The sequence below is a fragment of the Esox lucius genome, chromosome 10 (assembly GCF_011004845.1).
Source record: "Esox lucius isolate fEsoLuc1 chromosome 10, fEsoLuc1.pri, whole genome shotgun sequence".
NCBI lineage: Eukaryota > Metazoa > Chordata > Actinopteri > Esociformes > Esocidae > Esox > Esox lucius.
Window position 1 is genome coordinate 16,854,384 of NC_047578.1, and position 23,698 is coordinate 16,878,081.

General features: G+C 41.5%; 1 protein-coding gene across 1 annotated transcript; it reads right to left on the bottom strand.

The window, feature by feature from the left end:
* Positions 1-1,389: 1,389 nt before the first annotated feature.
* On the bottom strand, positions 1,390-20,641 carry LOC105012719 (metaxin-1). The gene is made up of 8 exons (XM_010873742.4): positions 20,544-20,641; positions 11,291-11,360; positions 10,609-10,694; positions 9,178-9,270; positions 3,831-4,013; positions 2,940-3,016; positions 2,662-2,819; positions 1,390-2,329 (listed from the first exon to the last, which is right to left on the bottom strand). The coding sequence occupies exons 1-8, from the start codon at positions 20,622-20,624 to the stop codon at positions 2,106-2,108; spliced, it is 972 nt and encodes a 323-aa protein (XP_010872044.1). The 5' UTR covers positions 20,625-20,641; the 3' UTR covers positions 1,390-2,105.
* Between the last annotated feature and the right edge of the window lie 3,057 nt (positions 20,642-23,698).

Consider the following 23,698-nt stretch of genomic DNA (forward strand, 5'->3'; position numbering starts at 1 on the left):
GCTGTGTGACCAAATGTTTACATAAGAATACAGTTGCCAGGTGGTTTGAACAGGTTATTTTAAAATCAAATCACTTTTTAAAGAAATATTGAGACTTGACTTGTGATATAGTAGAATCAAGCCAAAGTCACATATGTAGATAGTGTCAAATGATGGCTCTGATCGAAACACTTTGGTAAACTGCTGGGATTTATAGAAATACGGTAATGTCAATTCTGCGGTTCTAGTCATTAGGCATAAAAGAAGCCTATGGGATAATAAAGTATTGATCATTAATTCCAAGGGGACCCTAATTACATTATAATAAATGTATGGCATCAGGCAGGAAGAAACAGAGGCCCAGCTGAGCAGTGAATCTATCTTCTCCAGCAGGTGGCGTTAAAATTTTTTTGCCAGACCGCGTAAGCGTGGCAGGCTAAGAAGATTGAATGTCTCTGAGTGAGAGACTATCTATTGTTAAATAACGTGGTGGTTAGAGACACAGACTGCCACATGGGAGACTGGGTACTGAATCTGGCAAGGGACAAGAAAGATTAGCTGAGGATAAGCTGGCTACAACATCAGTAGCTACATACAGTAAACCAAATAAGGGTGACTTTCTGTGTCCCGGGCAAGGGGCAATGGCTGTAGGCAGTACGATTCTGACTACAGTCATTTTCAGTATGTACTGGGAAAATGAAAAACTATGCTCATTTTTCCTGTGTTAATTCACCTGTCTTTGTTTGCAATTAACAATGAACACTGTTGTAAAGAGTGGGTATTTCAGCATTTTGCAACCTTTATAAGTGTGACCTCTGACCTCTAAATAATTTACATGTGTTTTTGCCCACAGAACTGCCGCCAACTGTTCATTTGTTTATTGCACTAATCTCTGTAAACTCAAAAGACTGCCGTCCACGGAAACCCCAGGAGATCAGTTTCTGAGATTCAAGAACCACCATGTCTGTAACCAACAATCATCCCATGATGAGTCAATTACATCATGCCTCTTCCCCCATTCTAATTAAGGTTTCACTGATATATCGTCCAGCAATATGTATTGGCCGATAATAGTCACAATGTAACAATCAGTACAGTACAGCTGCTTTAAAATGGCAGATTATTTTCAGCTGATTTTTTTGTCTAAATAGATATCACTATTTTTAATCAGAAATTTTTAATCAGTCGTGTTTTATTTACTACATTTATATCCAAATTAAATAATTGAATTTGCCTTTGTTGAAATCAGACGCATCATCAGACGTAACCTTTGTATTTATTTTATCCCTAATTGTAATGTTTGGTCTAACAACTAAATTCTATTCATCCTGCTGTACTCTGTGCTCTTCCTTCTTCAGTGTACTAGTTCTTTTTCATATGGCTCGGAAGCACAGCTCACAGTTCCCAATACAAAAGCATATGCATGACCTTTATTTGGGTGATGGTTGAAAACAATGTTATGTTCATGAGGTCAAAATGTAAATAATGTTTTCCTCATTTGTGCAAAACCTTGTTGGTTACCCTAACATGGTCTGTTTCATTTCACTTCTTGGAAGGATTTCAAATATGGATAACATCTTCTGCAAAATTAAAATAAAAGTGAAATATAAAATGTGTAGCAATTTAAATAATGAATTTCAGTTAAGATTTATGTTCTACTGTAAATTTTAGTTTAATATATTTGACAATGTTATTTCAGAGGCGGGTTAACAAATCCAAAGGATGCCTTGTGAGAAACAGTTCAGCATTTTACTTGTAACGACCTGAAATCAAGTCAAAATCATTTGCCAAAACAAAACCTGACAAAACATCATAGAAAGTCTCAACCCCCCTAAAAACAGAAGAAAACTACCCCCAAAAAAGGAAAGTCATACCCTTCTTCAATTAAATTAAAGCGTCCTTGAAGATTCTGTGTCGAGAAAAGGTATGCCTTCTTGGGATGTCGCAAAATACAAAATAAAACCACCCAACTAGGCATGTTGGTGAATGCCAAGGTTGGTACTGACACGTATTACAGCATACTGTGGCAGACTTCAATATATGAGGAACTGTCTCTCTGTTGTCAGTATGTGGAGTAGGTGCGAGAACAACACCTTCGCACTGGTCCTCCATGAAGCCAGTACTGCTCATTCCTCTTCGTCTTCCTCGCCTCTCTCGTCTACATGGTGAGGTTCGGCTAATGCTGGCTGTGCCTGAACCTGTTGGATGCTAACGATCCCGGTCAGAATGGCGTAACCCAGCATGGATCCCAGAGCGAACAGAACAGACAGGATTTGGTTACGTCGTTTATGAGGCTCACTGTCAAAGTCACTACCCTCTGGATGGACTGACACCTTGCGACTGGGAGGCTCTGAAACAGAGAAGGAATTATCAGAACGAGAGTCAAAGAGCAAAAAGCATGACGTGTCTGCACAGAGCGCATCCTAACAATTTGTTTAACAGTCTGTGTATTGGGTTTTGGAGAATTATCAGATTGCTAGATTGGGTTAGATGTCTTTGTTTTGAACTATGCCAAATGGTACAATTAGTTTTGTAGCAAAGTACACCTGATTCTACCAGTCAACCAATCATCCACTTCACTTGAATAGCTGAATAAAGTGTTTGTCCTGCCCACAACATTTGGTATTGTTGGAGGTAATACTCAAGGACCGGAGTTGAGAAATAATACTTCAGGGATCTTACCTTTGCCCTCTGAGGGGAAGTAAAGAAGCAGGATGTTAGTGCAGTACTGCCGTAGGTTGTCCAGGGAGTTGAGGTGTTGTTGGAGTTTTCCATTAGGAAGCTTTATCTTCAGCAGGGGGGCGAGGTGACCGAACACATATGCATCCAAAGACGATGGGCTGGGGGGACAGTAACAATTTGCTTTACATCCAGACATTCGTTAAAAAGTCAATTTTACATTATTAACAAAAAAGACAAACATTTAGCCTTGGTGCAGTCAATGCATGGCAGCCACTTACGAGTCCCCGAAGAAGAACTTGTGTGAGCCCAGGCGTTGCGAGAGCAAGGTCATGCACTCCAACGCGTCATGGTACAGCTGTGGAGGAAATCATACAAAACCCTCAAACAAACAGAAGCATTCAACGTCCAAACAGCGGTATTTGCATTCACGAAAACCATTCTAGCACCAGAGCAGTAAGTGCAATAAGTAGCAATACACACAGTCAAAGACAAAAACAAGACGAGTTATGTCGTCCAGTCCTGGTGCCAAGTCGTGTTTTATATGATCCCAGGCAAATTAATAACACAAATGTTTTGTTTTGTATTAGGATCACAGGTCATATTTTTATGGGTCATATGCACAACATATATACATTTAAGAAAAGCAGTCCGTTTTAGGGTAGGATCTTATTAAAGCTCGCCCCCCACCCTCACTCACCTTGCTAATTATGCTTGACTGTGGTTGCCATGGAGATGAACCATCTGACCCGATTACCGTTTGTTGTGAAAACAGACCATTTTGACTTGTTGGGTTTTATTAATTCAGTATGAACTGCCCTCTCTTAATTACTGCAAGGGGCCATACAAGGGTTCTCAGGTAACCGAGGCAGCCATTTTCAATGCAGATTGATCGACTGTACCACCCCGATATTTACACATCTCATTTCTGCCAATGCAGTGCAACAGCTCTTCCCCGCTTTTCTCACTGCTAGTCCAGACATTATTTCAATCTTTCTACTGCTGCAAGTCTTCCTGTGTCTGAATGGTGTTGTCAACCTCCGTTCCAACACACCTCTTCATCCCTCCATTCTGCATCACCTTACCCTTCTCCACCTTCCCCCAGCCATCTGCCCTTTTGCCAAATCCTACTGAGTCTTATTTCCTCTCATACTTAAGCCGTCCCTGCTTACCTCCTTCTCCAGCTGCTCCCCAGGCTCCAGTGTGGGGTCTCCTCTGACCAGCCTCAGTCTCTCCAGCTGCTGGGTGTGTATTCGATTGGGCAGCAGGAAGTTGAGCGGGAAAGGGATGTTCTCAGCATACCAGCGCCGCGTCACGTCAACATAGTTTTTCGAGTCCACCCACTGGGTGTAGATCTGCAATGGGAGATGGGCGAGATACTGAGAGGAAGGTAGTGACAACATGGAGGTCGTGGAAAATTACAACTTTATTATTGTACACACACACAGACACACACACACACACACACACACACAGAACCACTGTTGTGTGTATACTCCAATATCGGCTAGAATGACAGAGGTTTTCTTCATAACTTTTGTACAATTGGAGCTGCACGCTATTGTGGTTGGAAATGTTTTATTTTAGGCCAAATTTGTAAAGCATGCAATATTTTGGGTGATTTAAAGAAAGTGCCCATGGAGTTGAAAACCCCTATGGAGTCTTTTTAATAACTAAACTTTCTATTATGTCTAGCAAAATGTTAAAACAAAATATTCCAGGTATTTTCTTTTCCAAACTTTTCTTACAAAAACAGGGCATTATCATAATTTACTAGAGCTGTCCAATTATTTAAGTTCATCACCATTAATCAAACATTTAAAATGGGCAAAAATGTGTCCCTAAAGAAGAAATATGGTTAATTTACTATGCAGCGCATTACGTAATAGGCATACAGCATATGGTCTGACTGTTAGGGAAAGAACAAAATACTCTAGATATATAAATGGTTTTAATAGCATTTTAACCATGAACACCACACACATACAGTGGATATAACAAATCTACACACACCTGTTAAAATGCCAGGTTCTTGTGATGTAAAAGAATGAGACAAAGATAAATCATGTCAGAACTTTTTCCACATTTAATGTGACCTGTCTCTTTTCCACAGTAGTTCCTTCCACAGTATACCACAATTTCTCTTCACTCTGGGAAATCGGGCGGCAGTCGAAGGCAGGGGCCTAGACAACCCGATCCCTGGACACGGAAACTAGCTCTAGGGACGTGGAACGTCACCTCGCTGGCGGGGAAGGAGCCCGAGATCGTGCGTGAGGTTGAGAGGTTCCGACTAGAGGTAGTCGGGATCACCTCTACGCACGGCTTGGGCTCTGGAACCACACTCCTTGAGAGAGGATGGACTCTTCACCATTCTGGAGTTGCCCATGGTGAGAGGAGGCGGGCTGGTGTGGGTTTGCTTATAGCTCCCCAGCTCTGCCGCCATGTGTTGGAGTTTACCCCGGTGAACGAGAGGGTCGTTTCCCTGCGCCTTCGGGTCGGGATAGGTCTCTCACTGTTGTTTGTGCCTACGGGCCGAACGGCAGTGCAGAGTACCCGACCTTCTTGGAGTCTCTGGGAGGGGTGCTGGAAAGTGCTCCAACTGGGGACTCTATCGTTCTACTGGGGGACTTCAATGCCCACATGGGCAACGACAGTGACACCTGGAGGGGTGTGATTGGGAGGAACGGCCCCCCAGATCTGAACCCGAGTGGTGTTCAGTTATTGGACTTCTGTGCTAGTCACAGTTTGTCCATAATGAACACCATGTTCAAGCATAGATGTGTCCATCAGTGCACATGGCACCAGGACACCCTAGGCCGCAGGTCGATGATCGACTTTGTTGTCGTTTCATCTGACCTGCGGCCGTATGTCTTGGACACTCGGGTGAAGAGAGGGGCGGAGCTGTCAACTGATCACCACCTGGTGGTGAGTTGGATCCGATGGCGGGGGAGGAAGCTGGACAGACTCGGCAGGCCCAAGCGTACTGTAAGGGTCTGCTGGGAACATCTGGCCGAGTCTCCTGTCAGAGAGATCTTTAACTCACACCTCCGGCAGAGCTTCGACTGGATCCCGAGGGAGGCTGGAGATATTGAGTCCGAGTGGACCATGTTCTCCACCGCCATTGTCGAAGCGGCCGTCCGGAGCTGTGGCCGTAAGGTCTCCGGTGCCTATCGAGGCGGCAATCCCCGAACCCGGTGGTGGACACCGGAAGTAAGGGATGCCGTCAAGCTGAAGAAGAAGGAGTCCTATCAGGCCTGGTTGGACCCCTGGACTCCTGAGGTGGCTGACGGGTACCGACAGGCCAAGCAGACTGCAACCCGGGTGGTTGTGGAGGCAAAAACTCGGGCCTGGGAGGAGTTCGGTGAGGCCATGGAGAAGGACTATCGGCTGGCCTCGAAGAGATTCTGGCAAACCGTCCGGCGCTTCAGGAGAGGAAAACAATGCCCTACCAACGCTGTTTACAGTAGAGGTGGGCAGCTGTTGACCTCAACTGGGGATGTCGTCGGGCGGTGGAAGGACTACTTCGAGGATCTCCTCAATCCCGCCGTCACGTCTTCCATTGAGGAAGCAGAGGATGAGGGCTCAGAGGTGGACTCGTCCATCACCCGGGCTGAAGTCACTGAGGTGGTCAAGAAACTCCTCAGTGGCAAGGCACCGGGGGTGGATGAGATCCGCCCTGAGTACCTCAAGTCTCTGGATGTTGTGGGGCTGTCTTGGTTGACACGCCTGTGCAACATCGCATGGCGGTCGGGGACAGTGCCTTTGGGATGGCAGACCGGGGTGGTGGTCCCTCTTTTTAAGAAGGGGGACCGGAGGGTGTGTTCCAACTATAGGGGGATCACACTTCTCAGCCTCCCCGGGAAAGTCTATGCCAGGGTTCTGGAGAGGAGAATACGGCCGATAGTAGAACCTTGGATTCAGGAGGAACAGTGTGGTTTTCGTCCGGGCCGTGGAACACTGGACCAGCTCTATACCCTCTACAGGGTGTTGGAGGGTTCATGGGAGTTTGCCCAACCAATCCACATGTGTTTTGTGGATTTGGAGAAGGCATTCGACTGTGTCCCTCGCGGCATCCTGTGGAGAGTGCTTCGGGAATATGGGGTCCTGGGTCCTTTGCTAAGGATTGTCAGGTCCCTGTACGACCGAAGCAGGAGCTTGGTCCACATTGCCGGCAGTAAGTCAGACTTGTTCCCAGTGCATGTTGGACTCCGGCAGGGCTGCCCTTTGTCGCCGGTTCTGTTCATAATTTTTATGGACAGAATTTCTAGGCGCAGCCAGGGGCCGGAGGGTGTCAGGTTTGGGGACCACACGATTTCGTCTCTGCTCTTTGCGGATGATGTTGTCGTGTTGGCCCCTTCAAACCAGGACCTTCAGCATGCACTGGGACGGTTTGCAGCCGAGTGTGAAGCGGTGGGGATGAGAATCAGTACCTCCAAATCCGAGGCCATGGTCCTCAGTCGGAAAAGGGTGGCTTGCCCACTTCAGGTTGGTGGAGAGTGCCTGCCTCAAGTGGAGGAGTTTAAGTATCTAGGGGTCTTGTTCACGAGTGAGGGAAGGATGGAACGGGAGATTGACAGACGGATCGGTGCAGCTTCTGCAGTAATGCGGTCGATGTATCGGCCTGTCGTGGTGAAGCGAAGCTCTCGATTTACCGGTCAATCTACGTTCCTACTCTCACCTATGGTCATGAGCTTTGGGTCATGACCGAAAGGACAAGATCCCGGATACAGGCGGCCGAAATGAGCTTTCTCCGCAGGGTGGCTGGGCGATCCCTTAGAGATAGGGTGAGAAGCTCGGTCACCCGGGAGGAGCTCAGAGTAGAGCCGCTGCTCCTCCACATCGAGAGGGGTCAGCTGAGGTGGCATGGGCATCTGTTTCGGATGCCTCCGGAACGTCTTCCTGGGAAGGTGTTCTGGTCCCGTCCCACCGGGAGGAGACCCCGGGGAAGACCTAGGACACGCTGGAGGGACTTTGTCTCCCTGCTGGCCTGGGAACGCCTCAGTGTCCCCCTGGAAGAGCTGGAGGAAGTGTCTGGGGAGAGGGAAGTCTGGGCATCTCTGCTTAGACTGCTGCCTCCGCGACCCGGCCCCGGATGAAGCGGAAGAAGATGTATGTATGTATGTATGTTTGATTACTTAATGCCTGTGATTTAACCAGACTCTTTTGGCGTCCCAGGCACGTACCCTTAAGTATAACCCCATACACTGCTTCCCTTTTCTCAGGGTCTTAGCACAAACAATTTATTGTTGTTGCTTGTTCTTTGGGGGTTTAGCCTGGGTATCTGTAGGTACTTTGAGGCAATTGCTGATGTAGAAAGGGCTGAATAAAATCTGTTTGATTGAGGGATGGTGACCCCACGGGCCATCACATGTACTTGAGATTCTTCACTTTTTTCATGACGCATCCTTTCCCCCTAGAGACTTGTTAGTTGTCCATTTCATTAGAGACTTGTTAGTTGTCCATTTCATTATCACCCTCTTTTACACAGGAAACCACATACTTTTATAAAGGAAATACGGCACAAGTTGGTCAGTAATATTCTCAACAGGACCCAAGCAGTAAACACAGCCTGTCTCACGTCACCAGCTATGTTCTAATGTCTTCCACTAGGAATACGTGTCCAAATCATTGCTGCACACAAAGTGGTATGGTAGAATGGAAATTAGAATGAAACTGACAGCATTTTAACATGAAACCTTTTACAACAATTTTTTTTAAATACATGTGCAGTAAAAACATAATGCCCTTTATAATAATGCTCTTTATAAAAAATAATGCCCCTTTTCTATGACATGGAAGTTTTAGTCAAATAGCACCTACTTTTCAAATATCATATAAAGTTGATTTTGGAACATAAACATTTGTCATTTTCCATATATTATGATTATTTGTTTTCTTCATGTCTTCAAAGTAACTTTAAAAGTGGACGTAAGAACAACTGTCACTGCTAATCTTGCTCAATTATATTTTATAAGCTTTGAAGAGATCAAATGCTTTAATGATGAATGTCTTTTTACTTCAAGCTGTGTGGGCAAAAACCATTCCCAATAATGTTTTAGTATTAAGAGAGCAATCACATTCCCAAGAAAGAACATAGTATTAAACCACACCCACGGAAGGCCATGCCAAGCAAGAGAATTTTAAACGCTGATATCTATTAGTGGGGCAGACAGAATTCTTTTGCTGATTGGCTGACTTGAAAGCGTTCCTGAATCCACAGGGGGGGACCTCCTCCGACTCCTCCCCTTGGCACAGACTAAAAGAGCCTAGACCTTTGGTATTTTTTTTTTAATCATCGTCAACAACTGCAGAAAGGCGATAATGGGTTTGTGCCATTATTTCTCTGTGTTCTGACCCCATGGCCCTGCTCTGGCCTGTTCTGCTACACCATATCCAGTCGTAACCCCCCGTCCCCTTCACTTCGTTTCTGTTCTACATGGAATGTGAACAAACTACCAACTGACATCTCTCCCCCCACACTCTCTCCCTCCCTCCCCCACTCAGCAGACATTATCTCACCAATGCGGGTAGTAGTTTCTCCTCCAGTAGTGACACAAAAGCCAGAGTGTCCGCTCCTTCCTTGGCTGAGAGGTCATAATCTGCATTGTATTTCTGAAAGACAGGAAAGTAAGCCTCATGATGGACAATGGAATGAATGGCAGGTCGGAGAGGAAAACGCTTGCATGGTTTAAAGTAGAATTCACTGAGAACAAATGAATAGCAAATGTTGTGGTGAAAGTGCCTTTATAAAGCACAGAAAAATCTATTATTGAAATGTGTTTAAAAAAAAGGGGGGGGGGGGAAGGATGTTAAACAATGACAACAAAATAATCTTTTAGCAGAAAGTGCTGCCAGGTTATTTACATTAAGTCTGGGCACTATAGACTGAACACAAAGTTTTGCGCCACAAATCATACATTATTAGACGCTGCATCCTGTGCTTATGTACGACTGCATGAGTTGGACTCTGTCCCACTGCTCTTTCTGCAAAAAATAAACCAGTTCTGCTGGCTCTCTCCCCACTATCTTTATCCAATGAAGCATAAAGGGATGATATTTCTTTTTAAAAGCCTGCTACCAAGACAAATACAATGGAAAGCCAAAGTGAAAACAGGAAGATTTAAGGACAGAATACAGTGCCTTCAGAAAGTATTAAAAACCAATTCACTATCTCCACGTTATGTTGTCATCAGCACTGACAAAATACCCAAATGACAAAGTGAAAACAGGTTTCTACCAATTTATTGAAGAAAACATACTGTACGGATAGTTTCTCAAATTCAACATTCTCTCTCAAGCTCTATCAAATTATTAGATTCTCAAACCCTGTCAAATTAGGTGGGAAGCATTGGTGAACTGCGATCTTCAGGCCACCCCACAGATGTTTAATGGGGTTCAAATCTGGGCTTTGGCTGAAACACTCAAGGACAGAAATGTGTCCCAAAGAGACTCCAGTATTGTCTTGATTGTCTGCTTTGGGTTGATGTTGTGCAAGCACCCCCATAGCATGATGCTCCCACCACCATGCCTTTACTGTAGAGATGGTATTAACCAGTTGATGAGCAGTACCTTGTTTTTGCCACATGTAGCACTTGGCATTTTACCTCATGCTCTCAGAGTCCTTTCATGTCATATTTCTCACCAGGAGTGGCTTCTATCATACAGGCCGGATTGATGAAGTGCTACATAGATGGTTGTATTGTGAATCCTAGCAACACCTCTGGGTTGACCAGTTTCACAGCAGCAAAAATGTATTCTCCATACCCAGAATTTATAAGCAAGGTAATATCCCTTGTGAATGTCTGTCATGGTTTTAGAGTTACATTAACACACATCTGCTTCCTATGGAAAAGCTCCTAATCTGTCGGCTTGGTTACTGGGCACGTTTCCTATGTAAAAGGGGGGATATTCTGAGATCCACTCTGTAAAAGAGGAATAAATAAGACCCACCTGTTTTCTGAGATGGATGATGATATTACTGGGTTTGGAAAGACTACCAATGCTTTTCTCCGCAGTCTTCAGTGCTGGCAACACACCTGAAACGAGGAATCAGAATCGTCATCTAAAAGCCAATTTCAATGTTGTCTTTATTGCAGTTGCACTTTGCAGATCACACCTTACAATGCCTGGGAAAGTGTATCACATCCTAGGAACCCCATTAATATGATGTAATCATGTTCTGAGGTGCATAGTGGGATTTCAACCGCCGACCTGTCCCATCCCCCAAAAATACAACCAAATGAGACTGGCACACAAAGGAGGTGGAGTTGTGAGAATTAGGAATGGCAGGTGCTGACCTTCTCACTTTGTTACCACATGACCTTTGACCCCTGTTTTATTCAAGTATGAAGAAGGGGAAAGCAAAAAGAATCCTCTCATCAAATGTCTGACCAGCCCCTCTCTTCGTTCTTAGGGAATCAGGTGATGAGACCGTATGACCTGTGACCTTTTGCAAAGTTCAGTAAGGAAGGAAATAAGTAATTTTTTAACTACTTTCCCTTAGTTCAAAAGAGTCTGATTCAGGAAGGGTGAGTCACTAACAAATGAGATTGATGGGGTTCAGTTAATAACCAAAAAGGCATGGTAAGCACCAGTCTGAACCGAACATAGCCTTGCCATGGATAGGAGTTACCTGTTGGGCTTCTCCAGGGGTTGGTGATCTTGTACACTTTGAGTGGAGCACCTGCAAACTTGGCATAGGCCTGAGAGGAGAAAGAGATAACAATTCACACAAAGTAAAATCACAATTTCTTTCAGATTGCATTTCAAGAATTACATTAAACATTCAATATAATTACACTGATAAGTAGTTATTTGAGTTTTGTGGTTTATGGGAAATATACAATCAGCTGCATCCAAGCACTCAGCTTTGGGTCTTGGCTAAGAACAGCCTTTAGTTGTGATATATTGGTCATATTCAACAGTTCCTCTGAACTTATTGCTTTTATTACCTTCAGGAAAAGTCACAATGAGACAATTTGTAGACATACTGTACACTATGCCCAAACTGTCTACATTCAGTCTCTGGTTAATCTGGCATTTACCTACTGTACTGTCTTGGTGAGTGGTGTGTGGACATAACCACAATTAGACTGAGGGATCGAGGAATTTACTGCTTAGCTACTCAAAACCTTCACAGCAGACACTGTGGGCTTGGAGGCTGCCCTACCGTGTTATACGATCTACAAAAGCAACACACATTGTATTATTTCATCAGGCCACAGAATGAGCAACCTCATTCAGGATTTAGTCAAGATATTTTCCTATTCCATCTGCCGTTTTCTAAAACTGTGTCAGAGGGTTTTTCTGCCCCAGTTCTTTTGTAAATGCAGTTGGTTGTGGGTTTTTCCAGGAAGGAACTCACATCTGCCCATCAATTCATTGACAGCATGCGTGTATCAAAGTCTAAGCCAGAGGATGTCACAATCTTCCTATGTGATGTTGCCAAAAGCCTTCCTGGAATTTCCAGTACATTGCTTGACCTAGTCACATTTGTAATTTTGTAATTAAACTTGGATTCATTGACTGATTTCTCTCTAGCTATCTGTATGTTACTAGTTATATTTGTTAGGTCAAGCATGTTATTATTGTCATCATCAACGGATTGCCTCGTTTGAATGTTGGCACTCTTTGTGGTATAGCCCACTCCAGGCTAAGATCTTTCCAGGAACTCAATTCTGTTTCAGATGAGGCTTTTCGTATTAAAGCTGTTGGCCAAGTCTGGCCCTTGCTTCAAAAATTGTCAGGATGGATTTTAATCCCATTTAAGTTTGTTCTAATTTGAGGCTAGTGCACTTGGCTTTTATTTCCATACATGTTTGTTAACTGTAGTTTACTGAACATTTTTATTGCAGTTTGAAATATGCATTCCTCTCCATCCCTGTGGACACTTAAAAACAAATATGTTTTATAGCGCTCAGAGTTTGTCTGAGAGCTAGCCACAGTGTGCCTCAATATTCAGTGGAATTTGCCAACAGTCCCGTGGGCGAGGGTATCTCAATATGCGTTTGATGTTTTTTAACAGCCGTTTCCTGGCGAGTCCAGAAAGAGAGGGGGGTTTGAACCGCTGATAGACAACCTAGGCCCTCCCCTCCCCTCTTTTTCTACCCCGTTTTACTCCTACCGCTACCACCCAGCTAGATTTAAAGTAAACCTGTAAGTGAACTTTTAATTAATTTACAACAAAGTGATTGTCAATTACTTTGTTTTCAATTAAAGGAAACATTCACCCATTATTACAAATCGGCCTTCCAACCTCTCTGTGCTTGTAGTTTATCCCCTAAACAATATTATTCATATTTAGTTTTTATTCATGAGTCTTCGATTGCCATTGACAATAATGCTTGCCAGGAAATTCTCCAAAACACACAAAACCAACTAATATGGCATGAGAACCTCATTCTGGGTAATGTGTCCACTGTTGAGGTGTGTAATGATATAAACAGCCTTTTCCGAACAAGATCTTTGGTCATTCCATAGGTGAATCCTCATTAATATACAGAATAGGCACAGCGATGGTCCTTGAGGCTATCAGTGTAGCTCGTCAAATAACTGTACAAGTACATGCATTTTGTACGTGTTCCACAGAAAACTGTGAAGAAATCACAAGTGTCAGGCAAGTTTCCAGTTACTGCCTACTCAACGCAACATTGCCAGTGTCCCACCATTTGTTAGTTGATATGGGCATTCAAAAGCCAAATATGCTGTAAGATGAATGTGTTTGTATATCATTGAAGGGGAGTGCAATTTCTGGCTAGTTACCACAAGTGAGCTCCAAGGCACCTGATCAACCCCAAGAAGCTAGAGCTGAACAAAACAAGTTCCTTTTTGTATTTATGTTGACATGGGTTCAAGAACGCATTTCCTCATAACCCGTTCTCCATCTCTTTCCAATTCTAAAATATACATATCTTCATGCTAAAGACTGTTCACATGTTGTTTTATAAAATTAAAACTTCTGGTTTGTTGGATTACAGAGATGCACAGATAGAGTGAAAACAAAGCCACATGCAGAAAGAAGTGAACTTCCCCTTTCAATCCAGCTGTTTTAGCTAGGACATATAATCTATTGAATGTGTCCCCTTGCAAAATTTCAAGGAACCTTACATGGAATTTAGAGTGCAGACGTCGGTGGAATCGTTTTGTTAGCCTGACAAGTCCTGGGGTTAGGGCCTAAACTGAATTATTTCAGAAGTTCAACTATCACTGCAGACCCTTCATGTACTCATGTTAATAACGTTATCTTTTGCCTGGTGTGGATATTTGTCTTAGACACTACATAGCACTTTCACAGAACTTTCCCATATTGTCAGTGTTGCCAGATGGGGCGGTTTCCCCCAATTGTGATACTTTTAATGGATTTGGCCGGATCGATTTACAGACATTTATAGGAAGAAAATTAAATTTGTGAGGAACTCGGGAGATTTTGCGGTTTACTGTCAATAAAATCCATGCACATTGACATAGCCTAACATCGGAAAAACAAGTGGATCCTAGTTTTATTTTACACTCAAGCATGTCAAAATATTTCAATAAAATGTAACCTCTAAAGTATATATTCAATCCAAATTAAAAAAATATATACATTTCAGATTAATTCTGCTAGCATAGAATTAGGCTACAGACTTTTTACTTAAGAGAGTTTGTGAGCCAAACGAAGATGACTGGTGAAAAGATAATGAGATTATGGTATGTACTCTCACCAAAAACATTACAGTTAGTCTGGAAATATTTGGACACTGTGACACAATTTTGGCTTTGTATGCCACCGCAATGGATTTGAAATGAAACAACTGAGATGCAATTGAAGTGCAAGTTTTTAGCTTTAATTCAAGAGGTTGAAAAAAAAGATCCTATGAAACGTTTAGGAACTGCAACAAGTTTTTTTTCAAGTGTGCAGCCAGATATTATATAAAGTAAATCGGAGCGTCTGGTGGAGCACGAGCGAGCAGGGTTACTTTGGGGAACCACCCAGGGTTCCAGCTACTAGCCTAGCTTATGCATGGCCAGCTCAGAACAGAACAGCCCCTCAAAGCTTGTGAAGGGAGTGTAAAACCACTTTGAGCTCTCAGAATGTAGAAATACAATGGTTGGACCAGAACCTTGGAAACCAGGCAGAGTTGGAAAATGACCTTCACCCCTTCCTGTATGAGGTTGAGCTAGAGCACCCCTCTCTCAGAGTACGCCAGGGCCTCTGTGGGACTGCAGTTATAATAATAATTGAGAAGGCTCATGGCAGTGGCAACTACCATAAGTCAGAAAACATAACCCACCCTCTAGGGTTGTGAGTTTAGTAATGAGAGACCCCACTTTGTTGCAGAGAAGAATTAAAACCATTGCATTTTCCCCTGCCACTGGGAAAACCCTTCCCCTTGTGGTATTTGCAAAACACATTTAAAGCCCCTTTCCAGCTGAAATCATGCCTTTTGGGCTTGCCAGCTGAAGTGTGTCTGGCTCAACATGAGACATGTCTAGATCACTATCCTAGTAAGTCATTAAACAAGCTGTGGAATGAACATTGTTCCATTTAATTGGTTTTAGCTACAGTGCCTACATTGTCATAGATGGAGAGATGAGGTAGTCATATGTTTGTACTGTTTAACTTGTATTTGAGCTGGATTGTAATAGTTGAATTGTATAGAGAAAATCATGGAAGTTGACAACCCTCAATAATAGTATTATACAAAGACTTAGGTTTCAGACAATACAGCCAGCAAGGCTGTACATCTGTTGAAATAATGGAATAGGAACAAGTAGCGGGATTGCTATCAAAATAGCTTCAGAAAGACTTTTACATTTCTGATAATATCCTTGTTGGAATGAAGGGTATGGTTTTGGGTGGGGGGTGACAAGAGTTATTTTTACAGAAAGCTAAACTGTTTGTAAAGGATGCGGGTGGAAGAGATTTTTGGAACCTTACAAGTTAGGTGGTGATGGATGCAAGCTGTTTAAACAGAGGTACTGGAATGAGATCATCCACACAGGGTTTAACATAAGTGATAACAGGTCAGCCCCAGTCCAAAGCAAACTCCCATAACATCTACTAAAAACAGGGGGTGCAAGCCAGCCCATTTCCATTTCCATAGGGCATTAATGGAAGCTGGCCCGGGACCCTAGAGTCAGCACAAAAAAAATAAACTGGGCTGCCTTCCCGATGTGAACTGGGCGTCCCTTTCAAAGCTGATGTAAGGTTGACCCTAGAGTGACGTTTTGTTAATGTGGTGAAATAAAATACTGTTTTGAAGTCCTCCATTTACATACACCTTATTTAAATCTATGTAATTTTGCAGAAAAGCCCATCATTAATAGTATAGGTGACACATTATAGCGTTTAAGGACTATCTTTACTGTTGTCTATAATAATCTGTCTACCACTGGAAAGTAAAAATATATAGAGTCAATTGCAAATTCAGCATTCCAGGGCAGCTGGCTGTATCAAAATGACACATTTATCTACCATTTGATATGGATTCATTAGAAAAAAACTTGAGGTGGACTTGTTTTATCAAGTCTGACTTACAAAAAAAACCTAAAATTACTGCTTTCCGATATCTTTTACATCTCCCATGAGGCACTCTGGCGCCCCCTGGGGAGGCATGCCCCTCTGAAAACCCCTGCATTAAAGGTAAATTTAGCAGCGGCTCCCATTTACATATATACACAGATCAGTCATAACATTATGACCACCTACCCAATTGTGTAGGTCCCCTTCTGCTGCCAAAACAGCCCTGACCGGTTGAGGCATGGACTCCAGTAGACCTCTGAAGGTGTGCTGTGGTATCTGGCACAAAGACACTAGCAGCAGTCCTTTTAGTCCTGTAAGGCGCAAGGTGGGGCCTCCATGGACCGGACCTGTTTGTCCAGCACATCCCACAGATGCTTGATTGGATTGAGATCTGGGGAATTTGGAGGCCAAGTCAACACCTTGAACTTATTGTTGTGTTCTTCAAACCATTCTTGAACCATTTTTGCTTTGTGGCAGGGCGTGTTATCCTGCTGAAAGAGGCCAATGCCATCAGGGAACACCGTTGCCATGAAAGGTTGCATATGGTCTGGAACAATGCTTAGGTAGGTGGTACGTGTCAAAATAACATCCACATGAATGGCAGGACCTAAAGGTTTCCAAGCAGAACATTGCCCAAAGCATCGCACTGTCTCCGCCGGCTTGCCTTCTTCCCATAGTGCATCCTGGTGCCATGTGTTCTCCAGGTAAGCAACGAACATGCACCCGGTCATCCACGTGATGTAAAAAAATATGATTCATCAGCCCAGGCCACCTTCTTCCATTGCTCCGTGGTCCAGTTCTGATGCTCACATGCCCATTGTAGGTGCTTTCGGCAGTGGACAGGGGTCAGCATGGGCACCCTGACTGGTTTGCGGCTACGTAGCCCCATAAGATTCCATGCAATGCACTGTGTGTTCTGAAACCTTTCTATCAGTACAGTAACAGCATTAACTTTTTCAGCAATTTGAGCTAGTGTAGCTTGTCAGTTGGATCGGACTACACGGGCCAGCCTTCGGTCCCCACCCGGATCAATGAGCCTGTCGCCAGTTCACCGCTTTTCCTTCCTTGGGCCACTTTTGATAGGTACCGACCACTGCAGACCAGGAACACCCCACAAAGTCTGCAGTTTTGGAGATGCTCTGACCCAATTGTCTAGCCATCACAATTTGGCCCATGTCAAAGTCACTCAGATCTTTACGCTTGCCCATTTTTCCTGCTTCTAACACATCAACTTTGAGGAGAGAATGTTCACTTGCTGCCTAATATATCCCACCCACTGACAGGAGCCATGATAATGAGATTATCAGTGTTATTCACTTCACCTGTCAGTGGTCATAATGTTATGGCTGATCGGTGTGTGTGTGTTAATACAGCATTACAATGTCCTATCAAAAATTTGAATTTCCTCTTTGGACAGAAATACCACAAGTGTTTCTGCATTTTACAGGTTAATAAGGGACATCTACATTTTCTGGTGATAATTTATCCAGAATTTAAAGAATTAATTATTTTGCAATCTCAAGATGATCTGTAACAACTACCTCCCCCATTTTGAAAAGCCTACCTTCGAGGGTAGGAACAGGGCTCCTGTCAGGCAGAAGTATTTTTTACATACCAGAGAAAATTTGTCAACCTAGCTATCCTCCAATGTCTAGGCTAATAGAAAAATTGTTAAAACAAGTTAGATTTAATACTAATGACCATGAAGAAACATTACTCGCAAAAAAGTCAGGATTTTCTGTGCCCCACCTTATAACGCAAAACTACAGCAATTATTTTTGATATAGTTGTGCAGGTAGGGCTGACACAATCATTACATAATTGCATAATCTTGATTATTTGTGCAAGATTGCAATTATTTTCATGAAATTTTTTTTCCAAAATCATGTTTCCAATCTGAATAAGGGATTTTAATGCTAAACATTTCAACAAATACCAAGCAAATTTTGTCCGTTTCCATCAGTTAGGATGTCTATTTCATTGGTGCAGAAGAGCATTTGATAGATCTGTGGAAAGTTACAGGCCCAGATAATTTACTGAAATTTGTATGATTCTTAATCTCAGTATGTTTAAACACGGTTTAGATTTGTTTTGCAGCAATGCACCATCATATAATTTCGCAACATTATTATTTAGTAGACAAGCGTGTTTCGGTCGCTTATTGGTGTATCAACTTTGAATAAACACTCAAGCATGTGTAAAATATTTGTATTAATATTGTACGTTGACTTGTCATTTCCATCCATATTTCCTTATTAGATAATGTGCATTAAAATGCATGGATAGAAATATCTGTTCTCCCATTGCATATTAATGTTTGAAAATAAAATGAATTGTCCTTGTACATTTTTAACTGAATTAATAAAAATAACAGAGTTGAAACATTTTGCTACTTGAGGAGGGCTATTTCAAATAACTAGGCTATAATGTTGCAATCTGGTCCCATTGGAATACGTAAACTATTATATGTAAACCTATGGCACCTGATATCATATGGTGTTACTTTACGGTTGGTTGCATTACAATGCGCTACCAAAATATATAATACATTATGAGTTGGCTAAAACGTATCATATGTCACGAATGCTACGAAAAAATACCATATATTAAATATGTAATTAATCACTTGGGTAGCAGTGGGTAGTGTCCGCCTGTGGAGTTTAAGGACGCGGGTTCGGAACACTGTCTGCCAATCGCAATTTTTTTAAGGTTTCTAAGGTTATTTCACCTAACACAATATATCTTACAAATTCAGTTGTCAAAGATTTTCGTAAAATAGTTTACGTATTCCAATGAGACCAGGTTGAATACTTGCAGAGCTAGAGGTGAAATGTCATGACATGCAGGAAAATGTAATTGTCATTGCTTTGCAGTTGCGTTTTGTGAAAAGCAATTTTTAACAACATTGATTTAGTGGTAGTTCCAAAGCCGAACACAAATGCACTGCCTGGGCACATTTTTGTTATAAACTAAATGAGGTGAGACAAATTATTTTGAGGAGGCAAATTGCTGGATTTGGTGCTGAAAAGCACAAACACCACATCTGAAGAACCCCCTGCTGGATCCATCCCATGTGATTTTTAGGCCTAAAATATTATTAGGCTTACACTATAATAGTGGCATCCAATTCATAATATAAACATTTACAATGTTAATTGCTATTATTTGTGCAGGCTTCATTTTTTCTATAATTTTTTTAGCCCTTTAGTAAATTCTTCCAGGCTTCTTGAAGTATTTGCCAGAATGTTCAATATGTTTAAACATAATATATTTATATTTTATTTGTCTCTGTGGTTTCCCCTTTGGCTGGTACAAAGTGTATGCAGCAAAGCGGACTGCAGGTTACTATAATTTTTTAGGTGCTGGTCTGAATTTCTCTTTCGGGTTGCATTTCTAGTTTTAGGGACTTGAAGGACAATATGTAAACAATAGCCAAACTGAGACAGCTTGGGTATGTTAGGTTATCAGCTGGAATCGAATTAATCTTAAAGGAAATGACAAGTCTTGCTTGTAGTCTCTTTTTCTGTGCTAATGGGTGCGCAAGTCTTTAAGACATCCTATTGCACATTCCTCAGCTGGAGAGGGTAACATTTATTTTGGAATTTTCCAGCTAATGGTTTAAGAACAATTACATCAGCAACATTAGTTTTGGCCATTGTTTACCAACTTCAATAACAAGTCTTCTGCATATTGAGTAAACATTGAAAACATTAACTGTAAATAGAGGCAAAAATAAATTAATATTAATACATCCCAGGTCAAACCTGTCTATTCAAGCTAAAATATATGACTATACATCATATTATTTTAATGGCTAGTTATATCATAGCCTACTGACGACAGTAGAGTACCGTACAGTAGTTAGACTATGTTTTGCCCTTCTTGTCACACTTGAACACGCATTGATATATCAGAATTGTTATGACAAAGCTGCCCTAAACACGTTTCATTGATAATGACCGTTTGACGTGCTAACATAACATCTCTGGTAACACACGCTGTTGCTAATTATTTTTTACCCTCTGGAGCTGAGGAATGTGCAATATGATGTCCTAAAGGCGGGCGCACCCAATAGCACAGAAAAAGAGACTACAAACAAGACTTGTAATTTCCAGTAAGATTCATACAATTCCAGCTGATAGTCAGCTTGGGTATGCAGTATTAAGTTAAGTTTGGCTATTGTTGACGTACTGTGCCTCAAGTCACATAGCCAAACAAGACTGAGCGTTCCATTCATTGAAGCAGCAAGGCATAGCTAACGTTAGCCAGCTAGCCAACTAGGTCACATTACCCTTCAGCCTTATGAAAATTATTTACGCAACCATGAACCCAATAATAACGCAACTACGTATTGTAATCAGATAGTAACTGTGGTCCTTACCAGTACAGTGAGACAGTCTGTATCTACAGAGGGCAAACCCCAATCGCCTTTCCAACAGTACATCTCCAAGGGGGCAGCCATCTTTCATTTGACTGATTGACCTCTTACGCGGAAGGTAAAAAGTATTTCTAGCTTCTCTGAAGCGTTTAGGGGTAGTCCCCGACTGAAATATAATTTACAATGTATTTTTGGGTGTTGTCTTAGCAAATATTGTTTTATTATTATAAAGTAATAAAAATGTATGGTTTATGCTGATATGGTCCATCAAATGCTCTTATGTCTTTCCATGTTCATTCAACGTACAGTATATTACACTCATAATATACTGTATCTATAATATACTTCTACCCATATTGTTCATATTCCCCATCCTACTCTTTTTAAAATTGCTGCTAGTTTACATTGTTATGTATATTATTGCGACACTTGCTGTATCTATAATATTAAATACTTCTACCCATATTGTTCATATTCCTCATCCTACTCATTTTAAAATTGCTGCTAGTTTGCATTGTTATGTATATATTTGAGCTTTATATATTTCTTAATTCTTACTACGTAGACGTCATGTGCCATGATACAAGAATTTCATTTTTGTGCAGGATGATGATGTGATGCATTTGATAAACTTTGAAACTTTAAACAGTTGCCTATTTAATTATAATGTTTTTTATTTATTTTACATAATTTACATAATTATTTTACGAGTACTACTGTACTCTTCAATTAATCAATCAATCAAATGTATTTATAAAGCCCTTTTTACAACAGCAATTGTCACAAAGTGCTTTTACAGAGACACCCGGCCTTAAACCCCATGGAGCAAACAACAGTAGTGTTGAATTTCAGTGGCTAGGAAAAACTCCCTAAGAAGGCCGAATTTTAGGAAGAAACCTAGAGAGGACACAGGCTCAGAGGGGTGACCAGTCCTCTTCTGGCTGTGCCGGGTGAGATATTATGAGTCCAATTGGAATAATTAATACATTTATCTGGGCTAAATCCAGAGTCTATTTAAAATTAGACTGGGTCAGAAGTATGACCAGATGGACAAGGACAGGGACAGCAATGGGCCCCCCAAACCAGGTACTCCGCAGGTGTGGACCAGGACCTCATGTCCTCCTAAAGTTTAAAACGGGAGAAGACTGGGAAAATTCTGAAAATGCATTAATCATATCAACAACGATTTATAGTGGAGAAGGAGAACTTTGTGGGGAAGGAGTACTGACCCAATACCCCAGCACAATAGTATAGCAGCGTAAATCTCAGTGAGAACCCAAAAACTAACAAAAACATATAAATGCCTTAGTTAATTTATAAAAACATGACCAAAAGAAGGTAAAGAAATGTGCTTGGTTCTAAATGTAAAGCATTTAAAAAATATTATGTTAGAGTTACATGTTACATCTGTAACATATCTGTGTGGACATAATGTTTACACGAAATAAAAATTTGAGTCAACAGTTTTAAACATTTTAAGCTCTCCTAACACATGGCCCTGTTTGTAGAGGATTGTTAGCAATTCAAAAGTTGATTTTATGATGATTTTATAAGGTTGTATAAATGTTTGATGAAAAGGTTGTATACATATTTATAAGGTTGTATACATGTTTGATGAAAAATAACTAAGTTCAAATGAAGTAACATTTGGCAAGCTGTTGTGAGAACCTAACATATTTGTATTTCTGAATCATTTGAAGCCAAGCATATTTGAAAAAACACGTCTCGTTAGGAACACTCTGGAAATTGAAGCTGACTGCAAATTGTTGCCTCAAGTGTAGAGTGTACGCTAACATTCCCTTCTAAAAATGGATGAAAATGACCCTGCAGCCATAAGTGTTAAACTAAATCAAATGACTATTAGTTTATATGAACCACACGTCAAAGACAGATGCAAATGCACTTTACTCAGTCTTTTTAAAACAGTCTTTTTTGTTGAGAAAATAACTGGCCGAATGTCTTTGATGGTGATTAGAATTTTATGTTTAATAAACATACAGCTCTGGAAAAAATTAAGAGACCACTGCACCTTTTTCTTTCCTTTCCAAAAAAGGTGAAAAGGAAAGTTTTGAGTGAGGAACAGAAGCGTTCAATTTGCAGTGGTCTCTTAATTTTTTCTGGAACTTTATTTCTAATTTAGTAATCTCTTGGTTTATGCTTTCTTATGTTTCTGTTGCCATGCTGGCTGTCAAAGTCAATCCCTTTTGTTTGCCTGTCAACTACTTGTTTGGCTAAAAGTCAGTAGCTGTACAATAACCAGAAAAACTCATTTACATTTGTTAAAGCTGTTTATCGAGTGCCATTTAAAAATATCCATAACAATCAATAAAGCATGAGGGGAAAACCTCAGTTATGCACATTTAATAAGATTGATAAAATCAACAGTGGCATTCTATTGTAGCCTGTATTCCCAATAAAGCTATGTAATGTGGTAGTCAATGCACTAACTCGCTGTGAGTTTAACAATTAATTCAGCAATTAATAGTCAGGCATTACAATGTAAATGCTTTACTACCATAACAGAAAAATACAAACAGAAAAAATTGAATACTTCACTTGCACATGCATATGTACTGGTACTAAACACTTGCGCATACATGCAAACTTCCCTTGTGCATACATATATACTTCACTTGCACATACATGCATTATTGACTCGCATATACATATATACTTCAGGTGCACAATCATATATAGTTCACTTGCACATACATGCATTCTTCACTCACATTTACATATACACTCACCTAATGGATTATTAGGAACACCTGTTCAATTTCTCATTAATGCAATTATCTAATCAACCAATCACATGGCAGTTGCTTCAATGCATTTAGGGGTGTAGTCCTGCTCAAGACAATCTCCTGAACTCCAAACTGAATGTCAGAATGGGAAAGAAAGGTGATTTAAGCTATTTTGAGCGTGGCATGGTTGTTTGTGCCAGACAGGCCGGTCTGAGTATTTCACAATCTGCTCAGTTACTGGGATTTTCACGCACAACCATTTCTAGGGTTTACAAAGAATGGTGTGAAAAGGGAAAAACATCCAGTATGCGGCAGTCCTGTGGGCGAAAATGCCTTGTTGATGCTAGAGGTCAGAGGAGAATGGGCCAACTGATTCAAGCTGATAGAAGAGCAACTTTGACTGAAATAACCACT